The sequence below is a fragment of the Cyanistes caeruleus genome, chromosome 27 (genome assembly GCF_971803275.1).
Source record: "Cyanistes caeruleus chromosome 27, bCyaCae1.hap1.1, whole genome shotgun sequence".
NCBI classification, from domain to species: Eukaryota; Metazoa; Chordata; class Aves; order Passeriformes; family Paridae; genus Cyanistes; species Cyanistes caeruleus.
This window is the reverse complement of record NC_141727.1, coordinates 2,733,067-2,750,902: the sequence shown is the minus strand read 5'-3', so window position 1 is coordinate 2,750,902 and position 17,836 is coordinate 2,733,067. Positions and strand designations below refer to the sequence as shown.

The 17,836-nt window shown below is 53.2% G+C and overlaps 4 protein-coding genes across 14 annotated transcripts; 2 read left to right on the top strand and 2 right to left on the bottom strand.

The window, feature by feature from the left end:
- Positions 1–79: 79 nt before the first annotated feature.
- Positions 80–778, bottom strand: COA3 (cytochrome c oxidase assembly factor 3). The gene is made up of 2 exons (XM_086864405.1): positions 537–778; positions 80–456 (listed from the first exon to the last, which is right to left on the bottom strand). Exons 1-2 carry the CDS (start codon positions 739–741, stop codon positions 344–346), a joined length of 318 nt encoding a protein of 105 aa, XP_086720531.1. The 5' UTR covers positions 742–778; the 3' UTR covers positions 80–343.
- CNTD1 (cyclin N-terminal domain containing 1) lies at positions 779–5,220 on the top strand. Of its 11 annotated transcripts, none has more exons than XM_023946869.2 (7): positions 779–1,399; positions 1,488–1,563; positions 1,770–1,977; positions 2,431–2,593; positions 3,006–3,150; positions 3,522–3,618; positions 3,989–5,220. In XM_023946869.2, exons 1-7 carry the CDS (start codon positions 1,228–1,230, stop codon positions 4,202–4,204), a joined length of 1,077 nt encoding a protein of 358 aa, XP_023802637.1. In that variant the 5' UTR covers positions 779–1,227; the 3' UTR covers positions 4,205–5,220. The 11 variants fall into 11 exon arrangements, with proteins under 11 accessions (XP_023802637.1, XP_023802638.1, XP_023802636.1 ...); XM_023946870.2 differs by having other exon boundaries at positions 829–1,399; positions 1,806–1,977; XM_023946868.2 differs by having other exon boundaries at positions 831–1,399; positions 1,767–1,977.
- Positions 5,099–9,187, bottom strand: BECN1 (beclin 1). Its single transcript, XM_086864389.1, has 11 exons — positions 8,998–9,187; positions 8,848–8,915; positions 8,722–8,780; positions 8,254–8,344; positions 7,862–7,998; positions 7,500–7,694; positions 7,147–7,293; positions 6,523–6,672; positions 6,374–6,434; positions 5,773–5,915; positions 5,099–5,485 (listed from the first exon to the last, which is right to left on the bottom strand). The coding sequence occupies exons 1-11, from the start codon at positions 9,122–9,124 to the stop codon at positions 5,317–5,319; spliced, it is 1,347 nt and encodes a 448-aa protein (XP_086720515.1). The 5' UTR covers positions 9,125–9,187; the 3' UTR covers positions 5,099–5,316.
- An 8-nt stretch (positions 9,188–9,195) lies between these two features.
- Positions 9,196–16,083, top strand: PSME3 (proteasome activator subunit 3). The gene is made up of 11 exons (XM_086864403.1): positions 9,196–9,429; positions 9,974–10,006; positions 10,305–10,367; positions 10,821–10,925; positions 11,211–11,259; positions 11,849–11,961; positions 12,453–12,521; positions 13,340–13,407; positions 13,560–13,614; positions 13,839–13,925; positions 14,373–16,083. Exons 1-11 carry the CDS (start codon positions 9,388–9,390, stop codon positions 14,451–14,453), a joined length of 765 nt encoding a protein of 254 aa, XP_086720529.1. The 5' UTR covers positions 9,196–9,387; the 3' UTR covers positions 14,454–16,083.
- Positions 16,084–17,836: the final 1,753 nt, after the last annotated feature.

Below are 17,836 nucleotides of genomic sequence, written 5' to 3'. Positions count from 1 at the left end.
GAGCAACACAGAAACCTCCCCCTCAGCAGGGCGGGATCCTGAGCGGGGCTCAGCCCAAGAGATGGGCGCTGACACGGTCTCCAGTGAGAGGATTTATTGTGAGGAGTGGTGGCACCCGAGCGCCCCTGTCCTTCCCATGGGCACGGCCCAGGCAAAGGCCCCGGGGTGGGCTCTGCCCGCGGGGGTGCCCTGCCTGCGGGGAGCCCCCGGCGCCTTCTCCTGCCCAAAGCAGAGCACGGGGCAGGCCCGAACCACTCAGACGCATCTTCCTCGAGGCCCGTGCTGTCTGCCGAGGGCGGAGCTCAGTCACGGGCCGGGCCGGGCCGGGCCGGGCGCTCCCCGCTCAGCTTGCGGCGCCCTCGGCTCGCGCCCGGGCCCGGGCCCGCGCCGCCTCCGCCTCCTGCTCCAGCTCGTCCAGAAACTTCTCCTGCGACACCGAGTAGAAGGTGTAACCGTCTGCGGGGAGAATTAAGGAAAAGCTGCGGGCGCGGCCCCGGAGCCCCCCAGCCCCACCGTGCCCCGGTCCCGGAGGATACAGATGCCGAATGTCACCGCGCCGATGCCGAGCGCCAGCAGCACGTTGCGGCTGCGGAGCCGGCGCTGCAGGGCGCGCTGGCGCTGGGCGTGCTCCACCTGCGCCATGAGGCGGCGCTGCTCGGGGCTGAGCCCCGGCTCCCGGGCCGGGTCGATGCGCCGCGCGAACGCCGCCGCCGCCTCCCCCGGCTGCCCCGGCGCCGCCATCTTCCCCCGCCGTCTCCGCGCGGCGGTATGACGCAACATCCGGCGGGGGCGCCGGCCAATCGGAGGGCCCGAGCGGCGCGCGGCGTCGAGTGGTTGGCTGAGGCCCAGCGCGTGCCGGTCGCGGTACCGGCGCCTGCTGATTGGAGGAGAGGGATCACGTGACTGGGACGGTGCTGAGGCGCTGCCCCGGAGCGGGGCCCGGGCCCTGCCCGAACGCCCCCGGCCCTGCCCGAACCCCCGGATCCTGCCCGAACCCCCCGGGCCCTGCCCGAACCTCCGCCCCTGGCCCGCAGCCAAACCCCCTGGGCCCCTCCTCGAGCGCACCCGCACCCAGGGGCTGTCCGGTCCCGTCCCGTCCCTCCCAGCGCTGTCTCGGAGCAGCCCGGAGCCGGCGCTGCCGGGAGGAGGTGGCGGAGCCCTGTCCCGGCCTCTCCCTGTGGGGCCGGTGAAATCATTGTCATTACGGCTTCGGCCCGGACCCGTTAAATGGGGTCTCAGGTGCCATTGGAACCCCGGGGCCGCGACTCAGGCCCCGTGTTCAGTGGAGTTGCTCCTGAAATTATCGAGGACACACTGATCCACTTGGCCACGGAGAATGAGCAGTACCTGAGCGAGCTGCCGGGGCAGGCTGGGTGCTTCAAAGAGACACGGATCGTAGGTGAGACTTGGCTACAGCAGCTCCCGGGGCAGCTGACAGCTGTACAGTGAGCTTCGGGAGACTGAAAAGGGTGCTGTGCTCTTTGCAGAGTTTATATTCCTTTTGTCTGAAAAATGGCACTTGAACCACTCAACACGGTACCAGGCAGTGGAGTTACTTGAAAGGTACTAAGAGTCCTAACAACTGAGCACATTTCCCATTCTCTGATGGGGTTATATTGCCCATGCCCTGTCCCACTCTGTCCCACTCACCCAAACCACACGTGACAAATGTGTGTGTTGAGAGCTTTGTCTGTTCATTCATTTAATTATTAGTTCTACATATACTCTTAAGTATATGTGGAACTGCCTTTCTTCCTTTTTCTCAGCAGACAGAACCATTCTCTGAGCAGTTACGGGTTTTGTAGGTTTATGATCAAGCAAGTAGAACAGATGTGTGATGACAGAGGGAACGCTAAAGGCCATGGCCAAGGCCAGAAGAGCAGCTGGAGCTCTGTGAGGGATCAGATAGTCAACACCTTTGTCCTGCGACTCGTGTCGTGTGTTCAGCTCGCCAGCAAACTCTCTCTGCACTACAGTGTAAGCCTGCTCAGCCTGCCCTTGCTTTAGGAGCATGGTTAAATCTGCAGTATATTAATCTCTTAAAAATAGATTTCCTTTTTGAAAGACAGTAGTGATAATGAAATGCCAAGGACACGATATTCCCTTTAGGGCAGGGAGGTTGCTGCTCATCCAGTAACAATTTGCTAGGAAATGTTCCCAGTTCTGGGTGGAAAAAAAAGTGCTGGAAAATCCTGGCCTGTGGTTATCAAAAATTGTGTGTCCACAGGGGTTCACACCTGCCTGGGGATGGTTTATTGAGTCGAGGAAACCTGTAGGAAAGGTCAGAGCTGGATTTCCCATGCCAGCTCAAAGGACAGGCGGGTGAGTGGCAGCCTTGGTGCTCGGCAGGAGGAGAGAGGTAATGGATCACTTTGTTCCCACCAAGAGCCTTATTGCCTAGAAGACATTTTGTCTCTTTTTCCTCTTCAGAGAGTGACCAGTGACACAGCTTTAAAATTTCTGCAATCCTTAAAATACTCCTACACTAAACAGGAATTGCTGGAGTCGGAGCTTGCTGTTTTAAACACTCTGCACTACCAGATCAATGTGTCAACTCCGTTGGCCTACGTGGAATTGCTTCTGGAGGTTCTAGGTATCAGTCAGACAGAATGGGAAGGAAGATTTTTATTAGGGTCATAGAGCTGTTGCTGGTCTGAACCAAAATGTCTCATATTCCAGATATTTGCACGTGGAACTGTTCAGATTGTCCAGGGCTTCACTTTTTAGATGAGAACTTTGTCCTTTGTAGAAAGTGATTAATGTTGTTGGACAGCCAGTCATGACTCATTCAGTAAAAGATTAAGCCCCCAAACCTGGTGCCATTTTCTACAATCATTTCTACAATTTTCTTGGCCCAAGTCTGATGGCCTGAATTTCAGAGTGAAATTTTATTGAGGCCAAGGGACCCTGTGGCGTTCAGACAGGGCAGCTGTCCTCAGAATTCTCTCTCCCTTACAGTACCTAACACTCCTAATTCAGTTTAGTGATGGTGTGATCTCTGGCAGGATACAATGGCTGCTTGCTTCCTGCCAAACCCTTACACCAGCTGTGTGTGCAGCTGCTGGACTTCTGCTACCTGACCAGAGAGACCATCTATGACACTCTGCTGAAGATTGCCATTGACAACTCCACACCAAGCGAGCTGCAGATGTAAGGGCCTTACCTGACAATGACTTCAAATAACCCTTTGAAATTAAAACCCTTAAAAAAGCTAATAAATACTCTTATTATGCCATTTTAGGGGCATGTTTTTTTAAAAAAAACAAACTAATTTGAGGGGTATTCATAATTTCTGAATACACCAGTTCAAAGCAACATGCTTTCCCACAGCTGCTTCAGTCATGGAAAGCTTTTCACTTGGTTGTTAAAACCCAGCCTTGCACTGTCAGTTCCAGCTTCTGGTGTTGGGCTTTGGTTGGCCTGAACAAGCCAACATGTCCTGGGCATTGGCAACTGCAGCAGCAGGTGCTTTTGAACTGCAGAACAGCATTTTACACCTGAACATGCTTTTCCTTCTGCAGAGCCAAGTTTTTAACAGTGAAGGAAGATTTCATGCTCTTGGCTGTTGGAGTCATCAGCACAGGTGTGTTCATCCTGAGCCTCAGGCACTGGGATCAGGTACAGTCGCTGCTGAAGGCGTTGGCTCTACAGGAACAATGCCAAGGTGGTTTATCTGTTTCAGCACAGCAAGTGGGGCTGCACTGGGAGTGGCATGAGGGAGGGGACACCTCTGTCTTTTTAGCAGGAAGCATGTGGGCTTCTGTCAGAGCTGAGGGCATGGGGCAGTTCTGTGTGCAGCATGACACTGGTGAGCGTCCTTGCCTTCAGTGCTTCACAGCCAGAACAAAACCCCACAGACAATGTTTCACTGGCAGGTAGAGGAGCCATCTCATGGGACAACTCCCTGTGAAATGTGTCCACGGAGCAGTTACTCTTGCCAGTCTGTAAGCTCACAGTCTTTAGGTGCTGTATCTTTTCTTTTTTCCAGGTTGTGGAGCATTTAAACTGCATCACTGGTATTACTTCACAAAGTATCCTGGAGTTCTCCTATGCCGTGGTGAAGCGCATAGTGGGCAGCACCACACCTGAGCAGCACCGTGGGAACTGTGGAACCAAATCTCCTGAGGACAGAATTCTGCCTCAGACGCAGAACCACCCTGTCCATCCAGTCAGTGGCCCAGAGCAGGAACTGTCACACTGCTGACAAAAGTGCCTGTGACACTGCCCAGGCACCCAGCACGGCTCAGGGTTACCTGAATTCTGGAACAGCCCGTCAGTCACGTGTTAATTAGCAAGGCTCGTCCTGCTAGGCATCATACTCATGCTCTGAAGAGAGACCCAACACCACCACAGGGTTCAGAAATGTCCTAAAAGCTTTACTGTAAGAGCTGCATCTTTTGAGTCCAAATTTCCTTTGACCAAAGAGACCCCTCAGAGTAGTTGTGTTTGAGAAGTGCTGCCATGCCTGGTTCTCAGCTGGGACAGGGATTGCTGGGACCAGCTCTCACACCTGTGTTACAAACGGGGCTGCGCTGTCTCCTCCTGCTGCTTTTATAAAACCGCTGTCTCAGCTGCCTGATTGTCCCCTCTGTGCCAGCACCTGGAGCCTGTGTGCTCCTGCCCTTCCACAGCCAGCAGTGACCAGCGCTGTGATGAGGACACTGTGCTGTGCCTGTCACCACAGCAGTGCCCAGCCTGTGTGTCCTGAGTGCCAGAGCTTTGTGCTGTGGGAGGCACTGCTGGCTGGAAACACCTGGAGTGTGGAATATTTCATTGTTCTCTCACTGCAGCCCTGTGCAGGAACAGGCTGCAGGAGGGATTACAGTGTTGTAATGTTGTTATACACTTCTCAAATTCAGTAACAAAAAGAAGTGATAATATGACTTAGAAAAAACTTTATTTCAAACTGTAGTGCTCTTTAATGACCAGGCAGAGCTCTGGCAGTTTTCCCACATCATTCCCCATGTTTGTAACATTCTGCTTTTCCAACCTTCCATGAGCTGTAACACAGAGCAGCATCAAACTGATGGGTGTTCTGAATTTGACAATGATTTACGTGCATGGCCACAAACCCCAAAAATAAAGAGTGTAGAACACATTTAATAGCTGGGTTTTATTCTGTTCAGCTCGATGATACAACTTTGCATATTGCTTTTCTATAAACTACATGTAATAACGGTATTTTTATTAAAGTGTCTTGTGGATTTTTGGTATTGTAAACATTTTGTACTGGTTAATATTAAGAGACATCTTAATTTGCTTTTCTCCAACACAATGCAGACACTCCACAGCTGCTAGGCCAAGTTCTGACCACAGTTACTTGTTATAGAATTGGGATGAGACCCAGGCAAGGCCCCATTTCAGGTTAGTTAACATGAATTTTAGTGCTTTTGTCCATTGCTCTTCAGAGTTAAATTGTGTTTTAATTGAGTAAGAGCCACCGCTGCCACCTGTGTCTTCAATCTTTCCTTTCTCCACATCCATCCTGTATCACACACAAGCTTTAATTAGTGCACTCCTACTGCAAACATTTAATCTCAGTGTGACATCAAGCAGTAAATTTTAAATCTGACAAGAATGCTGTACTGTTTTTAAAAGCACTTTAGCAAGTCTCAGGACTCCACCCAGGGGGCTGACTTCAAGTTTCAATGAAATTAGCAAACACACATCATAAAGAATTCCAGATGATTTCTGAAAATCAGGACTGAAACAGCAAGCAATTCTAGGGGGAGCATAAAGGGCTGAATTTCAGAGTTTTGTGGCAGCACTCACCTGTAAGGCAAACAAAACCGGGTTTCACCTTTTTCCACTTCCTCTTTAAACTGCTGCACACAGTCCAGGAACGCCACCATGGCATGATCAAACTTATTGTCCCAGAAGAACCTCAAGCCTCCAGAGCAGTACAGGGGAAGCTCCTGAAAGAGAGATTTGTATCAGGCACCCCAAGCACTTGTTTTTGATATGGTCACTGCAGCTTTTTAACCTCACATGAGGCTTAAATTTGTCATGGGATGTTGAGGAATGGCTTGTGGCACAGAGCAAGTGTGACTGTGCCTACCATGTGCAGGCATACATTCCTGACTCCCACCAATCCCAAATCAGGCCATCTACCTGCCAATCACCCCAAAGCAGGCCTCTGCCTCTGGCCAGGTGTGTCATTCAACAGTTCTGTCACTTTTAACACTGCTGGCAGGCAGCACCAGTGGCCTCATACAGGATGTGGAGTGAGATGTTACCATGCTGGAGGAGCTGGAGCAGTCAGCTTTCCCAGACTCCACATTCACAGAGACCAAGTTTTGTTTCTTTTACCCCACTGTGACCAGGGCTCTGTCACTCAAGGTCGATGTCCCATTATTTGTATGGGATCTCTTACCTTGGATTTGTCAGTAAGGGATTCCAAATAGGAGTGGTTGCCAAAGGGGACAAGACGGTATCTGAAAAAAGGAGACAGAATTCACAGGCACCTGAGTCTGCCTGTCTTCCTTTGAGTCACAAATGAACTGTATGTGGTATTGCACATACCTCTGAAACTTAAGGCCCATTTTGTTGGCCAGGGCATGCAGCAGCAGCACAGTCTGTCCCCAGGCAGCGTTGATCTCGTTCCATTCCACAGGAACGCTGGGGAGACGGCCAAGCCTGAAGTTATTTATTGTGCCAAACTGCCCGCTGTGCCTGTGATAAGAATTATAAGTAAGTGTGCTAGGCTGGGAAAAGCTCCTGGCCTGATAACCAAATAGGGGCCATGTCCCAACAGCACAGCACACACAGTGCCAGACGTGCACACAGAGGGTTTTGCCTATTCTTAACTAATGTATGTAAATACCAAACACCTGTTCTCTTTCTGTCATAAAGACACGACAAAAACCCCTAGCCAGCCTCTCTACACTGCCTGCTCTGTGAACCCTAATGCCAGTGTCACTGCTGGCTGGCAGAGGGGTTCCCAAAGTGTTACTGGGATTGAAGGAGTCATTTCCCAGTCCCACAGCCTGGCACACCTTACTCAGCTGCCACTCCTGGGAAGCGGCATTCACTGCTTTCCTGTGAGCTGTGAGCTGGCTTGCACCTTTCCTGTCAAAAGCAATGACTTAACAGGCTCACACTGCAGATCCCATGAACATGGATATAATATTCCAGTGTCTACACTACCAGATGTGAAAGGTTGCATTGAACACGTTGGTTTTCTTTAATTTATCCAACTGCATCTGGGCATAGCGCATTTGGTTGTCCACACTTTTCAGCTCATCATCCAGCTCCAGCTGTTGCCTCTTGAACTCACAGTATTCCTTCTGATACCTTTGAGAAAAAGCAAGACAAGAAGTGCTGAGTGCTGGCTTCTACATCAGAGTGACAACTCTGTGGGCCAGTTTGGTCTCGCCACCTTTCCTTCTGCAGAGAGCGAGCCACTGGAATCTGGGCACATTTACAGGATTCTCATGTTACAACTTCATTTATCTGTTTCCTCCAACCCCTGCCACAAGCTGCAGGTGCAGTTCACTCACTGAGCCTCCTCCTGCTCCAGCCGCTCGGCCTCTGCCCTGACTCTCTCAAAGTCCTCAGCCACAATCTTGCGGTTCTTCTCAACATCCTCCAGCTCCTGAATCAGCCGCTCTTCCTCCAGTGCCAGTTCCTTCAGCTCTGTCTGCAGCTTCTCTTTATCATCCTCATTCATCTGTTCCAGTATCTCCAGACATCTCCTAAAGGAGAACAACAGGATTACCAACACAGGTATCCTGGTAAGCCCTGCACTGTCAGTCCCCAGTCCCTTAGCACCCCTTGCACCTCTTGTCAACCCTGAGCTCTCCACGCCCATGGTGCCTCAAGCTACAGCAGCTCTGTCTTGGGTCATTTCTGGATCACTCACTTGTAGTTCTGGCACTCATTCTCTGTGATGTTGAGCTGTGTGTCCAGCTGGTCCAGCAGAGTGTCAGTGCACTCCTCACACAGGGGGTGATCCACATCCGTCTGCCCAGACATGATGTCAAAGAGGTCGCCGGTGACCTGGAGGAAGGGCTCACATTACTGCACGTGAAACCACAGGCAGCTGCCTGCTGGTTTTCAGCAGCTTCAGCTAGCAGAAGTCTTCTTTGCAGGTCAAGTATTGATTAAAATAATCTATCTCTGCTCAACTACTCACCAACCAAGCCTCTGGAAGGCAAATGCTATGGGAAACTTTGCAGTTTAGTTTTGGATGGCATCAGGAAGAACTGATGCTGTGTTCCCAAGGATCAGAGTTACCGGCTCGTGACCACTTGCCTTCAGTCTCCGGCTGAGGTTTTCCATCGTGCCACCATCCGAGGCCTCTCCAATCAGCGTGAAACTGTTGGCACTTTCTGTTGACATCATTCTTGGAGAGAATGTTACTGAGATGAGTGCTAAGCACTGAGGGGAGGCAACTCGAGCACCAGACCATAATCTGGGGCTGGGTCAGAGAAAAGGGAGAGCAGGGGCAACCCATCTGGGGGACTCTGTCAGGTTTGTGCTGACCCACAGCTGAGGAGCAGTGCCCCAAGGACTGTGCATTTGTGTTCAGACTGACAGAGAGCCCGGGGGCCACGGGGCTCCTGCCGGGGAAACTCTGGGAGGCCACAGGAGCTATTCAGTGTGACCCCTCCACGGGGAGGCTTTCTCAGGCGCGGCCGCAGCGTCGGCTCAAGCTGCCCGGAGGGAGAGGCCAGACTCCGAGCTGGGCCGGGCCTGCCGGGAGTGCGGCAGCGGCTGTACCTGGCTGGCGGGATGAACCTCCGAGACACGCCATCCTGCCGGTTCTCCACGAAGGCTTCCTGGAGGCGAGAAGCATCGTTACCGGAGGGCCCGGGGGAGCCGCCGCCGCGCCCGGCCCCGCCGTACCTCGGTCAGAGCGCTCTCCTCTTCGTGCAGGTCCCCGGGCCTGGCAGGGGCGGCGGTCACCAGCGGGGCTGTGGGAGAGAAGGCGTCAGCCGGGCCCAGGCCTAGGCCCGGGCCCCTTCCCCCGCCCGCCACCCCAGCGCGCCGCGGTACCGGTGAGCTCCTGGATGGTGAGGCGGTCAAGGACCTTGAAGGAGGTGTCGAGCTTGAGCGGCTGGCAGCAGCGCTGGCACACGAAGCTGACGTGCGCGGTGCCACCGCCCGCCCGCGCTCCCTCCATCGCGCCGCCCGCGCGCGCCCCGCCATCGCCGCGCGCCGGACGTGACGCAGTTGGGGCGCGGTCCTGGCAGGGCTGCGCGGGCCGCCCGCGCCATTTTCCGTGTGCCCGCCCCGGGCGGCGCTGAGCGGCCAGGACCCGGCGGCGCGTGCGCGCGGGGAGCGTCACGCGGGCGGCGGGCGCGCGCGGCATTGGCGGGCGCGCGGCGTGAGGTCACTTCCGGTGTGGGCCCGGGGAAGCGGAGCGGCCCCCAGACCGGACCCGCCATGGCCTCGCTGCTCAAGGTGGACCCGGAGGTGAAGCTCAAGGTGCGCCCGCTCCGCTGCTTGCCCCGCCTCGCCCGGCCCGACTCGGCTCTGCTCGGCCCAGCCTGGCTCGGCTCTGCCGGGCTGGGCTGCCACCTCCGCCCCGCCGGCCCGCGCTGAGCTCTGCTGGCGCCGGCCCGGGGCGGGGCGGGCTTGGGGCCGCCCCACGGTGCCTCCCGGCTGTTCCACCCTGGCCCCCGATCGCGGCCCGCCCGCCCCGACCAGCCCGCGGTGTCTCCAGCCCGGCCGGCCCTGCGCTGCCGGGCGGGCGGGGATGCGGCCGGGGCCGCGCTGTGGCCGCCCCCGAGCCGTGCCCGGCAGAGCGCGGCCGCTGGCCCAGGGCCGCCCGGTGGTTCTTCCACCCCGGCGGGAGCTGCGCGGTTTGCAGCTCCCCGCAGCGCCCGGAGCCGCTCCGGGTGTCCCCGGGCAGCTCCCGCTCGGTGTCCGCGGGCTCCTCCCGGTTCCCGTGCTGCGAGGGTCGGTGCGCGGCCAGTCCGGGCCCCGCTGCTCGAGAGCGACCCTGACCTGTCCCTGTTTCTTTCTGTAGGTTGACTCCTTCAGGGAGCGCATCACGAGTGAGGTGAGTGTCACAGGGCGTGCAGGAAAGAGGTTTTTTGTTCGTATCTTTCAGACAAACTCGATTGTGGGTTGAGCCTGCCCTGGAGACTTAGCAACACCCAGGGCATCATTTACCCACTGCAGTGAGGTTCCTGAGCCTCGTGGCTCTCTTCTCACCTGGGCTTTGTTTGGTTTTGGCAGCAGGAAGAGCTTCCCTTCTCTTCATTTCCTGCTTACACACAGATGATTTCCCTGGTGTTGTTGCCTGCTAATGGGAGCTGTGTGCCCTTTCACATCACTGTTTGTTCTTTCTTTCTTAGGCTGAAGACCTCGTAGCAAATTTTTTTCCAAAGAAGCTGTTAGAACTCGATGGATTCCTTAAGGTAGGGTGTGCCTTGTGCTCTGTGTCCTTTTCCATTTTCAACTCCATTTTGGAAGTGGCGTGGCAGGTCACTTCAGGGGTGTTTTCTGTGCACTTCACCTCGTTGCAGAGACACAAGGCAGCAGCTGCTTGCTCACATGCACCGCAGTGCTGTTGGTTCTGGAGGGGTGCTGCCTTTTGCAGTTTGCTTTGTGTGATCTCTCACATTTATCTTTCTCCACGTTCCCCAGTGGGCTGTCCCTGGCAGTGCTGGGGTCTCACAGGGACACCACTGACCATGGCCTGGCACTCCTGGCTGGAGGGCTCACAGCCTATTGCCAGACCTCTTATTGTCATTCATCCTAATTTTACAGTTGGACAAGGGGGATGCCTGAATCTTTTGTCTTCTCATTGTGTTTGGGGTGGCAGACTTTATTAGTTCACAATAAAATAACAAATCTGCTTTGTTTTGCAGGAACCCATCCTGAATATTCATGATCTTACTCAGATCCATTCGGACATGAACCTCCCAGTGCCTGACCCAATTCTTCTCACCAACAGCCACGATGGACTGGATGGGGTAAGGTTACTCTCTTGGCTGTGATCCCAGCTTCTGTTAAAACTGCATGGTTTGCTCTGTGCTGGGGTAGGATATTCTTATTTAATAACAGAGATTTTGGAGATTGATCTCTCAAGCCTGGAAAGTCTGCTGGAGGTAGCACTGCTCTACAGTCCTTCCTGGGCTTTAAGGAAGAGTGCTTAGAAACCAGGAACGTGGCAGGGCTCTTAAGCTTTCCTTTTTGTCCTTTGCAACGCTTTTACAGCTTACGACTAGTTTGTGAGTAAAACATTTTGTATATTTTAGCCAAATATGAAAAAGAGGAAGCTGGAAGACCACGAAGAGACCTTTCAGGGTAAGAATCCCCGAGTCCCTTGTGTTGCTCCCTGCCCCCTGAACTGCTGCACTGAGCCTTGGGGATGCAAATTGTGTGAGCCCCACTAGCCCTGCCCTGACAGCAGCTGCTGCTCATACAGGCCAGGGCCTGACCTACAGATGTTGTGATGTGGAGGAGTCAGGTTCCAGCTCTTAGAAGCATAATTAGTAGTTCTCTGATAGACATAAGTAGTACTTGGCTGGATCTTGGCCTGCTGACAGAGGCAGCTGAGCTCCTGGTGGCTTTGTGCAGTTCCTCTCTTTGTCTGGAAGAAGATTCCAGGCTTTGGATTAAGCTGAGACTGAAACTTCTTGTACGTGTGCACCAGGAAAACCCTTTGTGCTCAGCAACCTCGAGCTCTTCAGTCTCATCCTGCTCTGTGTTTTCTCTTTTCCTTCCCTTGTGGTCACTGCTGTCCCGTTTCCCCTTCCCTACAGGTGGCCACAGCCTGGCTCAGTCCCTTTGTGGCCTTGGTGGGAGATGAGTGAGGCTCAGGTGGCCCCTCGGTCCGACCCTGCTGCGGCTGTCCCTGCGAGTCGCTGACACTGGGGCTTTGTCTCTGCCACAGGTACCAAAGTGTTTGTGATGCCCAATGGGATGCTGAAGAGCAACCAGCAGCTGGTGGACATCATCGAGAAAGTGAAGCCAGAAATCAGGCTGCTCATTGAGAAGTGCAATACGGTGGGTATGAGCCTGGAGAGAGGGGAGGCAGCAGGGTGGTTTTACTCCTGGAGAGGTGGAGCTGTGAAAGGAGCAGGTCCCTCTGTGCTGTGGATGAGGAAAAGCAGGGCTTTGTTCTGTCTGACAGGGGCTAGGAGGCAGGTGAAAGCCTTGGGGAGCTCTGTTATTCACCTGAAGGAGAAGGATGTCTGTCACCAGGCCTCATGAGGCTTTGCTTTGCCCATCTTTTGCACAGGCACAGACTCCTAACGAGAGCTCCTGTGGCATGGTGAGGAGAGCTTCCCATGGGAGGCTGTGACTGTGCTGGCTTTCATGGCATCCCAGCCATGGGAAATGATCTTGGAAGTGTTATAGGTGTATGAGGGACCTGCAGCAGGTTACCATGAGCTGTGTGGCAAACACAGGGTCCTGGGAGGCTTTTGCTGACGTTCCTGAGAGAAGTCATTGTGCAGGTGTTGGCATTGGTCAGTGTTGTGATCTTTCCACTGCAGGTCAAAATGTGGGTGCAGCTTCTCATTCCCAGGATAGAGGATGGGAACAATTTTGGTGTTTCTATTCAGGTAAGGCACTGCTTGGTGGTCCAGGGACTTGTATCTTTGGGATTCCTCTGAATCTTCCAGTTCATGGTGTCCAGCAGCTGCAGTGTTGGGAAGGTAGAATTAGAAAGAAATTATAAATATGACTTTGTAGCCAGAAAGGCTAAGGAAGAAATACAAATGATAGCACGGTTTGAATAATTCAAAGAAACCGGGCTGGTATGCCAGAACACATTCTTTCCTGCAATAAAACCAAGCTGAGACCCCTCATCCCAGCCTTATAAGGAAAGGTCTGAAGGACCCTGAGATAACTAAAAATATGCAAAAATAGCGATTTCTATAGGTTGTACACAAATGTTACTATATTAGTATACTTAGAAAGATTGGTTAGTAAAGGAATAGAATATTCAAAGGTATAGGTTATATAAGTAGTGGTATAGAAGAGCTCTCTCTCTTTTTCCGGCTCTCTCACTTCTGTTATGTTCTGTAACTCTCTTTCGTAGAAATCTTAAGTCTTAAACTCATGTATTCGTATCTTACCCTCTTTTGTATTGCTCTCCCTGAGCCCGCCTTGAGCTCTATCTGTTGGCTCATAGCAGGCTCTCTCTCTCTCTCTACCCCACGCCCTGAAATAAACTTCTAACACTTAACTCGATTATAGAGGTCTTTGCCGTGTCTCTGACCGTCCCCAGAAAGCGTCTCCTACACTGCAGTCCTGGGGTTAGATTAGGTTTTAAAACCCAGACCTGAGCTTGATGTGGTGCTGCTGAGACAGTGCTTCCCAAGCCCTGAAAGCCAGCTGCAGCCTACTGGAGCTAATGGCTTCCTTGTCTTCCCTGCAGGAAGAAACAGTTGCTGAGCTCCGGACTGTGGAGAGTGAGGCAGCGTCTTACCTGGACCAGATTTCTAGGTAGGGATGCAAGAACAGACTTCTTTTCTGGGATCTCCTTGGAAAAGGAGCGTGTTTGGGAAAGGTCCCCCAGCTGTTGTTACAGGGCAGCTTGGACCTGAAAATAATCCTGGTGCTGTTAATCTGAGCTTTAATCTCTCTTTTCCTGCCAGATACTATATCACAAGGGCAAAGTTGGTGTCCAAAATAGCCAAGTACCCTCATGTGGTAAGTCAGCGGGGACATGGAGATTTACATGGTTACACTGCTGCTTCCTGGGACTCTTTGAGCTGCTTTGTCACTGTCCTTTCTGAGCTGAGGGTCCTGAGGGACCTGGGGGAACGGTACAAGGACTGAGGGCAGCAAGCTGGAGGTGTGGGGCTCCTCTGTGGAGGGCAGAGTGTGGGAGGCCGGGCTGAGCTCGGCCGCTGAGCCGCGTCTGCTCCCGGCAGGAGGATTATCGCCGCACCGTGACGGAGATCGACGAGAAGGAGTACATTAGTCTGCGCCTCATCATTTCAGAGCTGAGAAATCAATATGTAAGTGAAAACAGAGCTCACATTGGCTCCTCATGCAGCAGGAGGGCCCTTGTGATCCTGCTGCTGCTCCTCTTCCCTTTCCCCCTGAGCACTCCTGCTGCCTGCTCCCCGCTTTGTCTCCAGCCAGACGAGCCAGCTGTTGCTTCTCCACCATCTCCTAGAGATGCAGATGTTTCCAGCAGTGTTCATGGGGTCCTACTGCAAAATATTTGTGCCCCCTTTGTGGGAATATGATCCTAAGCTCTTCTTACACTACAAGCCAGTCCTAGGGTTTTTGAATAAATGTTTTTGGTATTACATGTACTGGCTTCTGTAAGGTCTGGCTGAAGGAAGCCCTTACCTTAACCAGGTGTGTGCTTGCAAGGGCAGTGGTGCTGCTGTGGTAACCAGTGCTTATGGTGAAAGCTGGATGGCTCCCTGTCTTAGTCCTGTTCTTCCCTTTTGCAGGTCACTTTGCATGACATGATCCTTAAAAACATTGAGAAGATCAAGAGGCCTCGGAGCAGCAATGCTGAGACCCTCTATTAAGTGTCAACGTTTGAACTTGAGAACTGTTCAGTCAACTAAAGACCGTCATTGCCTTGGTTTGTTACGTGACTATCGAGATGGGAAACTGGCTGGAAATAGTATTGCATTCTTAGTTAAACTCTAAAGAAATTCTTGCCTAGTTTTGTGATTGGTTTTGTTCAGGTCTCAGGAGCTCTCCCTCTTCCTCTAGTCACTGGTAGTAGAGGCCATGCTGCACTGGATGCCCCAGAGGCTGCTGCAGCCGGGCAGGGACATTCCTTCATGCCTTGCTTCCTACATGAGTGGGAACAACACTATAGACCAAGCCCTTGTCCTGTCCCATCTCTTGTCTGGTGGCTGCACTGGGGTCTCTGGAACAGGGCAAACAGCCCAGCACGAGGGCAGGCCCAGCAGTGCCACAGCAGGGAAGCTCTCTCCCCACTGCTGGCTGTGGCCAGGCCCCTCTGCCACCAGCTCTGCACTGACCAGGGACCCTGCCCCTTGGCAGCTGTGCTCTGGTGCCACTGAGCCGTCTGCACTCCCTTTCTAGCTCTCTCCTGGCTCAGCAGAGCCTGCCACACAGGTCTCTGCCTCACCAGTTCTGTCTGGATCAGTGCAGAGCATGAGGCAAATGCTTGGAACTGGAGCTGGTGCTGTCCTGGCTGTCATGAGCTCAGGTGGCTTCTGCCATTTGACTAGAGCCACTTTCTTGGCTAAAAGCAATGTTCTTTCACATACGTCCCAGTTGCCCCTTCAGCATGGGTTGCTTTTGCCTGGGCTGAGGGAAGGGAGGGGCTGGAGATCTGATGCTAAACTCCTAAAATATCTCTGCATGTGATCAGACTGAGTCCCCTTGTCCCTGGCAGTGCTCCCTGGTGCCTCGGCAGAGCAGGCTGGCTGCCACAGCTGGTGCTTGACGGTGAGGGTGGCTGATACCCACCTGGTACCTTGCAGACCTTGCAGTCTTTCCCCTGCAAAGGGCACACTCCCGTGCCTCGTGACTCCTCCAAGCTGCCAGAACATTTCGTGGTCCATTACAAACCCCTTTGGAAATGACTGGTTGTATCGCGTCAGTTTTTGTGTGTGGCAAGTGGGCCCATAACGCTGCAGGCTTCAAAATTTTCTTATTTATAGTATTTCTACTTAAGTCCCCTAATCAGGGAACATAAATCATTTGTTTCAGGAACCTTGCTGTTTCCCAGGTCTCGCTGTTACACCTGTATATTCTTATTGTGCAGTAGCCTTAAGAGTTGTGTTAATCTCATTGTAACAACAGTGACAAATGAAATGGACTTTCTTCCCTTATTTTTTTTTTACTTTGTTTTTAGTTTGGTTTTTTTCTCTGCTTCCACATCTAAGAGCCATGTTGTCTCTTGCTGGTTTCCCAGGGATTTGCCCAGAGTGTGGCGGGCTGCTGGCCCTTGCTATAGACTCTTCTGTTGTTGTTTGTAGTAAGTCAACTCTTAGTCTTCCCGCTAATAAATATTCAGTAACAAACCAACTGCGTTGAGCTGCTGTCTGGGAGCAGCACTTCCCCTTGTGTTTCTTTGTATTGATTCCTTTTAATTTGTTCAGCTTTCGTTGCGAGATGAACGTATGTAAACTTTTACCATGTCAAGAAATTAAAATAAGGTACTTGGAATTCTTTCAAGGCAGCCCCCTGTGTGTGATGCTGGGCTCTTAGGCCATGCAGTTTTAGTGTCCAGTTCTGGTTCTGCCTTTCTCACATTCAGTTGCTCCTTCCCTTCATTCTCCTCATTTCTCTTTTTGACTGTGTTATAAACTAGTGTGCTGTGTAGGTTGTTTCTGTTCCTTCAGTATGCCTCACATTGGGCATGATTTTGCCCATGGGCTTGGGTTTGATGGGATCTGTCCCACCTCAGCTCAGTGTGGGACTTGGACTGTCCCAGTTCAAACAGATGTGGGGACATTGCATGCTGTTTCTCTGAGCCTGCAGTTGCTCCAGGGTTTCTCTGCCAGGCAGGTGTCTCTGGGCTGTCCTGGATGCAGCACCTGCTGTCTCTGTGGGGCACAGAGTCTCTTGCTCCTGCCTGCTCCCTGTGTGTGATACCCAAGGAGAGGCAGCTGCCCTGCTGTCCCCAGCCACCCTGCTGTCCCCAGCCACAGTGCCCTCTGCTCTTCTGGGGATCATCCTCTTCCTGCCTTCCCTCCATGCTGGGCCACAGAGGCTCTCAAGGGGCACTCAAGGCTTTCCTGAGTGTCCTGCCCCCAGCTTCAGGGCTGCAGCCCCTCTGAGCCAGCCCCCAGTCCAGGGCTCAGTGCCTGTTTGGGATTGTGCCTGCCCTGGTCACGCTGCTGCTCAGCAGAGTCTGTGGCTGGCCCTGGGAGCAGCTCCTGCAGACTGGGGCTCCCGACTGTGGCACCTCCGGCTGCCCGGGAACGGGAGCGGCCACTTGTGCAGGAGAGTTCCTGCAGTGTGGGAAAGCCCTGCAGGTGCCTGACCCGTGCAGGGAGGGGGCACTGAGCTGCAAACAGATCTCAGGGCCAAGGCAGCTGGAGCAGAGCCCAAAGGAAGGGCTTGCTGGCAGGACTTGGTGTGGTGCAGCGTGAGGGGCTCCTCCTCACCACAGTCAAAAAACCTGAATTCCCAGGAATCCAATGGCAGCACTCCCATGGAAGGATGGAGCATCCAGCACAATTGTCTTGGCAGGTGCTGGGGTTCATCCGTGGGAGCAGGGGAGGGTTTGTTTGTGATTACAGTGAGTCTGGGAGCAGTCATAGCGTGCACTCATGGTTCTGCTTCACCAGTCCTTGAGACATCCCAGTGGAAGTGCAGGGGAGGAGAACAATGGCTCAGGAGCTGTGAGCAGGCACAGACACTGCCAGCTGCACAGCTGGAATGGAGGAACGGTCAGGCAGGCTCCACTGGTGTGCTTTGCATAAGCTGACCCAGTGAGGTGAGGCATTGGGAGTGGGAGCTTTCTAAAGCCTGAGCTCTGGTTTGGGGCTTGCTCAAGCCCTGCTGGTGTTGGGAGTGTTGGCAGGGCTTTTCCTGCTGTGCCCTTTCCCCAGCTGTCGCTGTTGCCGTCTCCAAGTTTCCCCAAGCTAAAATCTGTCTGGGTTGGGTTTCAGTAAATTTCAGATGCTATTTTTTGCCACCTCTACCTTTCTGTGTGCGTAAAAACCCAGCAGTCCCCATCTCCCCTGCTTTGTTTGGGGAATGTGGGCAATTTAGCAAATATAAAATGGGCAGTGGCTAAAATCAACCACATAGCCAAAATAAAACCTGGGTAGGATGTTCTCTGTATGGGATGTGGGTCAGTGATGGGCTGATCACACTGGGGACTGGCGTGTGGGAAGCAGTACGTGCACTGAGCAGGTCTTAAACAAGTTACGCTGCTGTTACAGAGACGTGCAATTTCTTTAATTCTAGGTTAGCTTTA

Coding starts and splice junctions, on each gene's coding strand:
- COA3 (XM_086864405.1), bottom strand. CDS start 741: ATGGCGGCGCCGGGGCAGCCGGGGGAGGCGGCGGCGGCGTTCGCGCGG. Junction 457..536: donor CGCGGTGACATTCGGCATCT/GTATCCTCCGGG, acceptor TTCTCCCCGCAG/ACGGTTACACCTTCTACTCG.
- CNTD1 (XM_023946868.2), top strand. CDS start 1,228: ATGGGGTCTCAGGTGCCATTGGAACCCCGGGGCCGCGACTCAGGCCCC. Junction 1,978..2,430: donor AACTCTCTCTGCACTACAGT/GTAAGCCTGCTC, acceptor TTTCCTCTTCAG/AGAGTGACCAGTGACACAGC. Junction 3,619..3,988: donor GCCTCAGGCACTGGGATCAG/GTACAGTCGCTG, acceptor TCTTTTTTCCAG/GTTGTGGAGCATTTAAACTG.
- BECN1 (XM_086864389.1), bottom strand. CDS start 9,124: ATGGAGGGAGCGCGGGCGGGCGGTGGCACCGCGCACGTCAGCTTCGTG. Junction 7,294..7,499: donor CTGGAGCAGGAGGAGGCTCA/GTGAGTGAACTG, acceptor TTTTTCTCAAAG/GTATCAGAAGGAATACTGTG. Junction 5,916..6,373: donor CCCTTACTGACAAATCCAAG/GTAAGAGATCCC, acceptor TCTCTCTTTCAG/GAGCTTCCCCTGTACTGCTC.
- PSME3 (XM_086864403.1), top strand. CDS start 9,388: ATGGCCTCGCTGCTCAAGGTGGACCCGGAGGTGAAGCTCAAG. Junction 13,615..13,838: donor TAGCCAAGTACCCTCATGTG/GTAAGTCAGCGG, acceptor TGCTCCCGGCAG/GAGGATTATCGCCGCACCGT. Junction 13,926..14,372: donor CAGAGCTGAGAAATCAATAT/GTAAGTGAAAAC, acceptor TCCCTTTTGCAG/GTCACTTTGCATGACATGAT.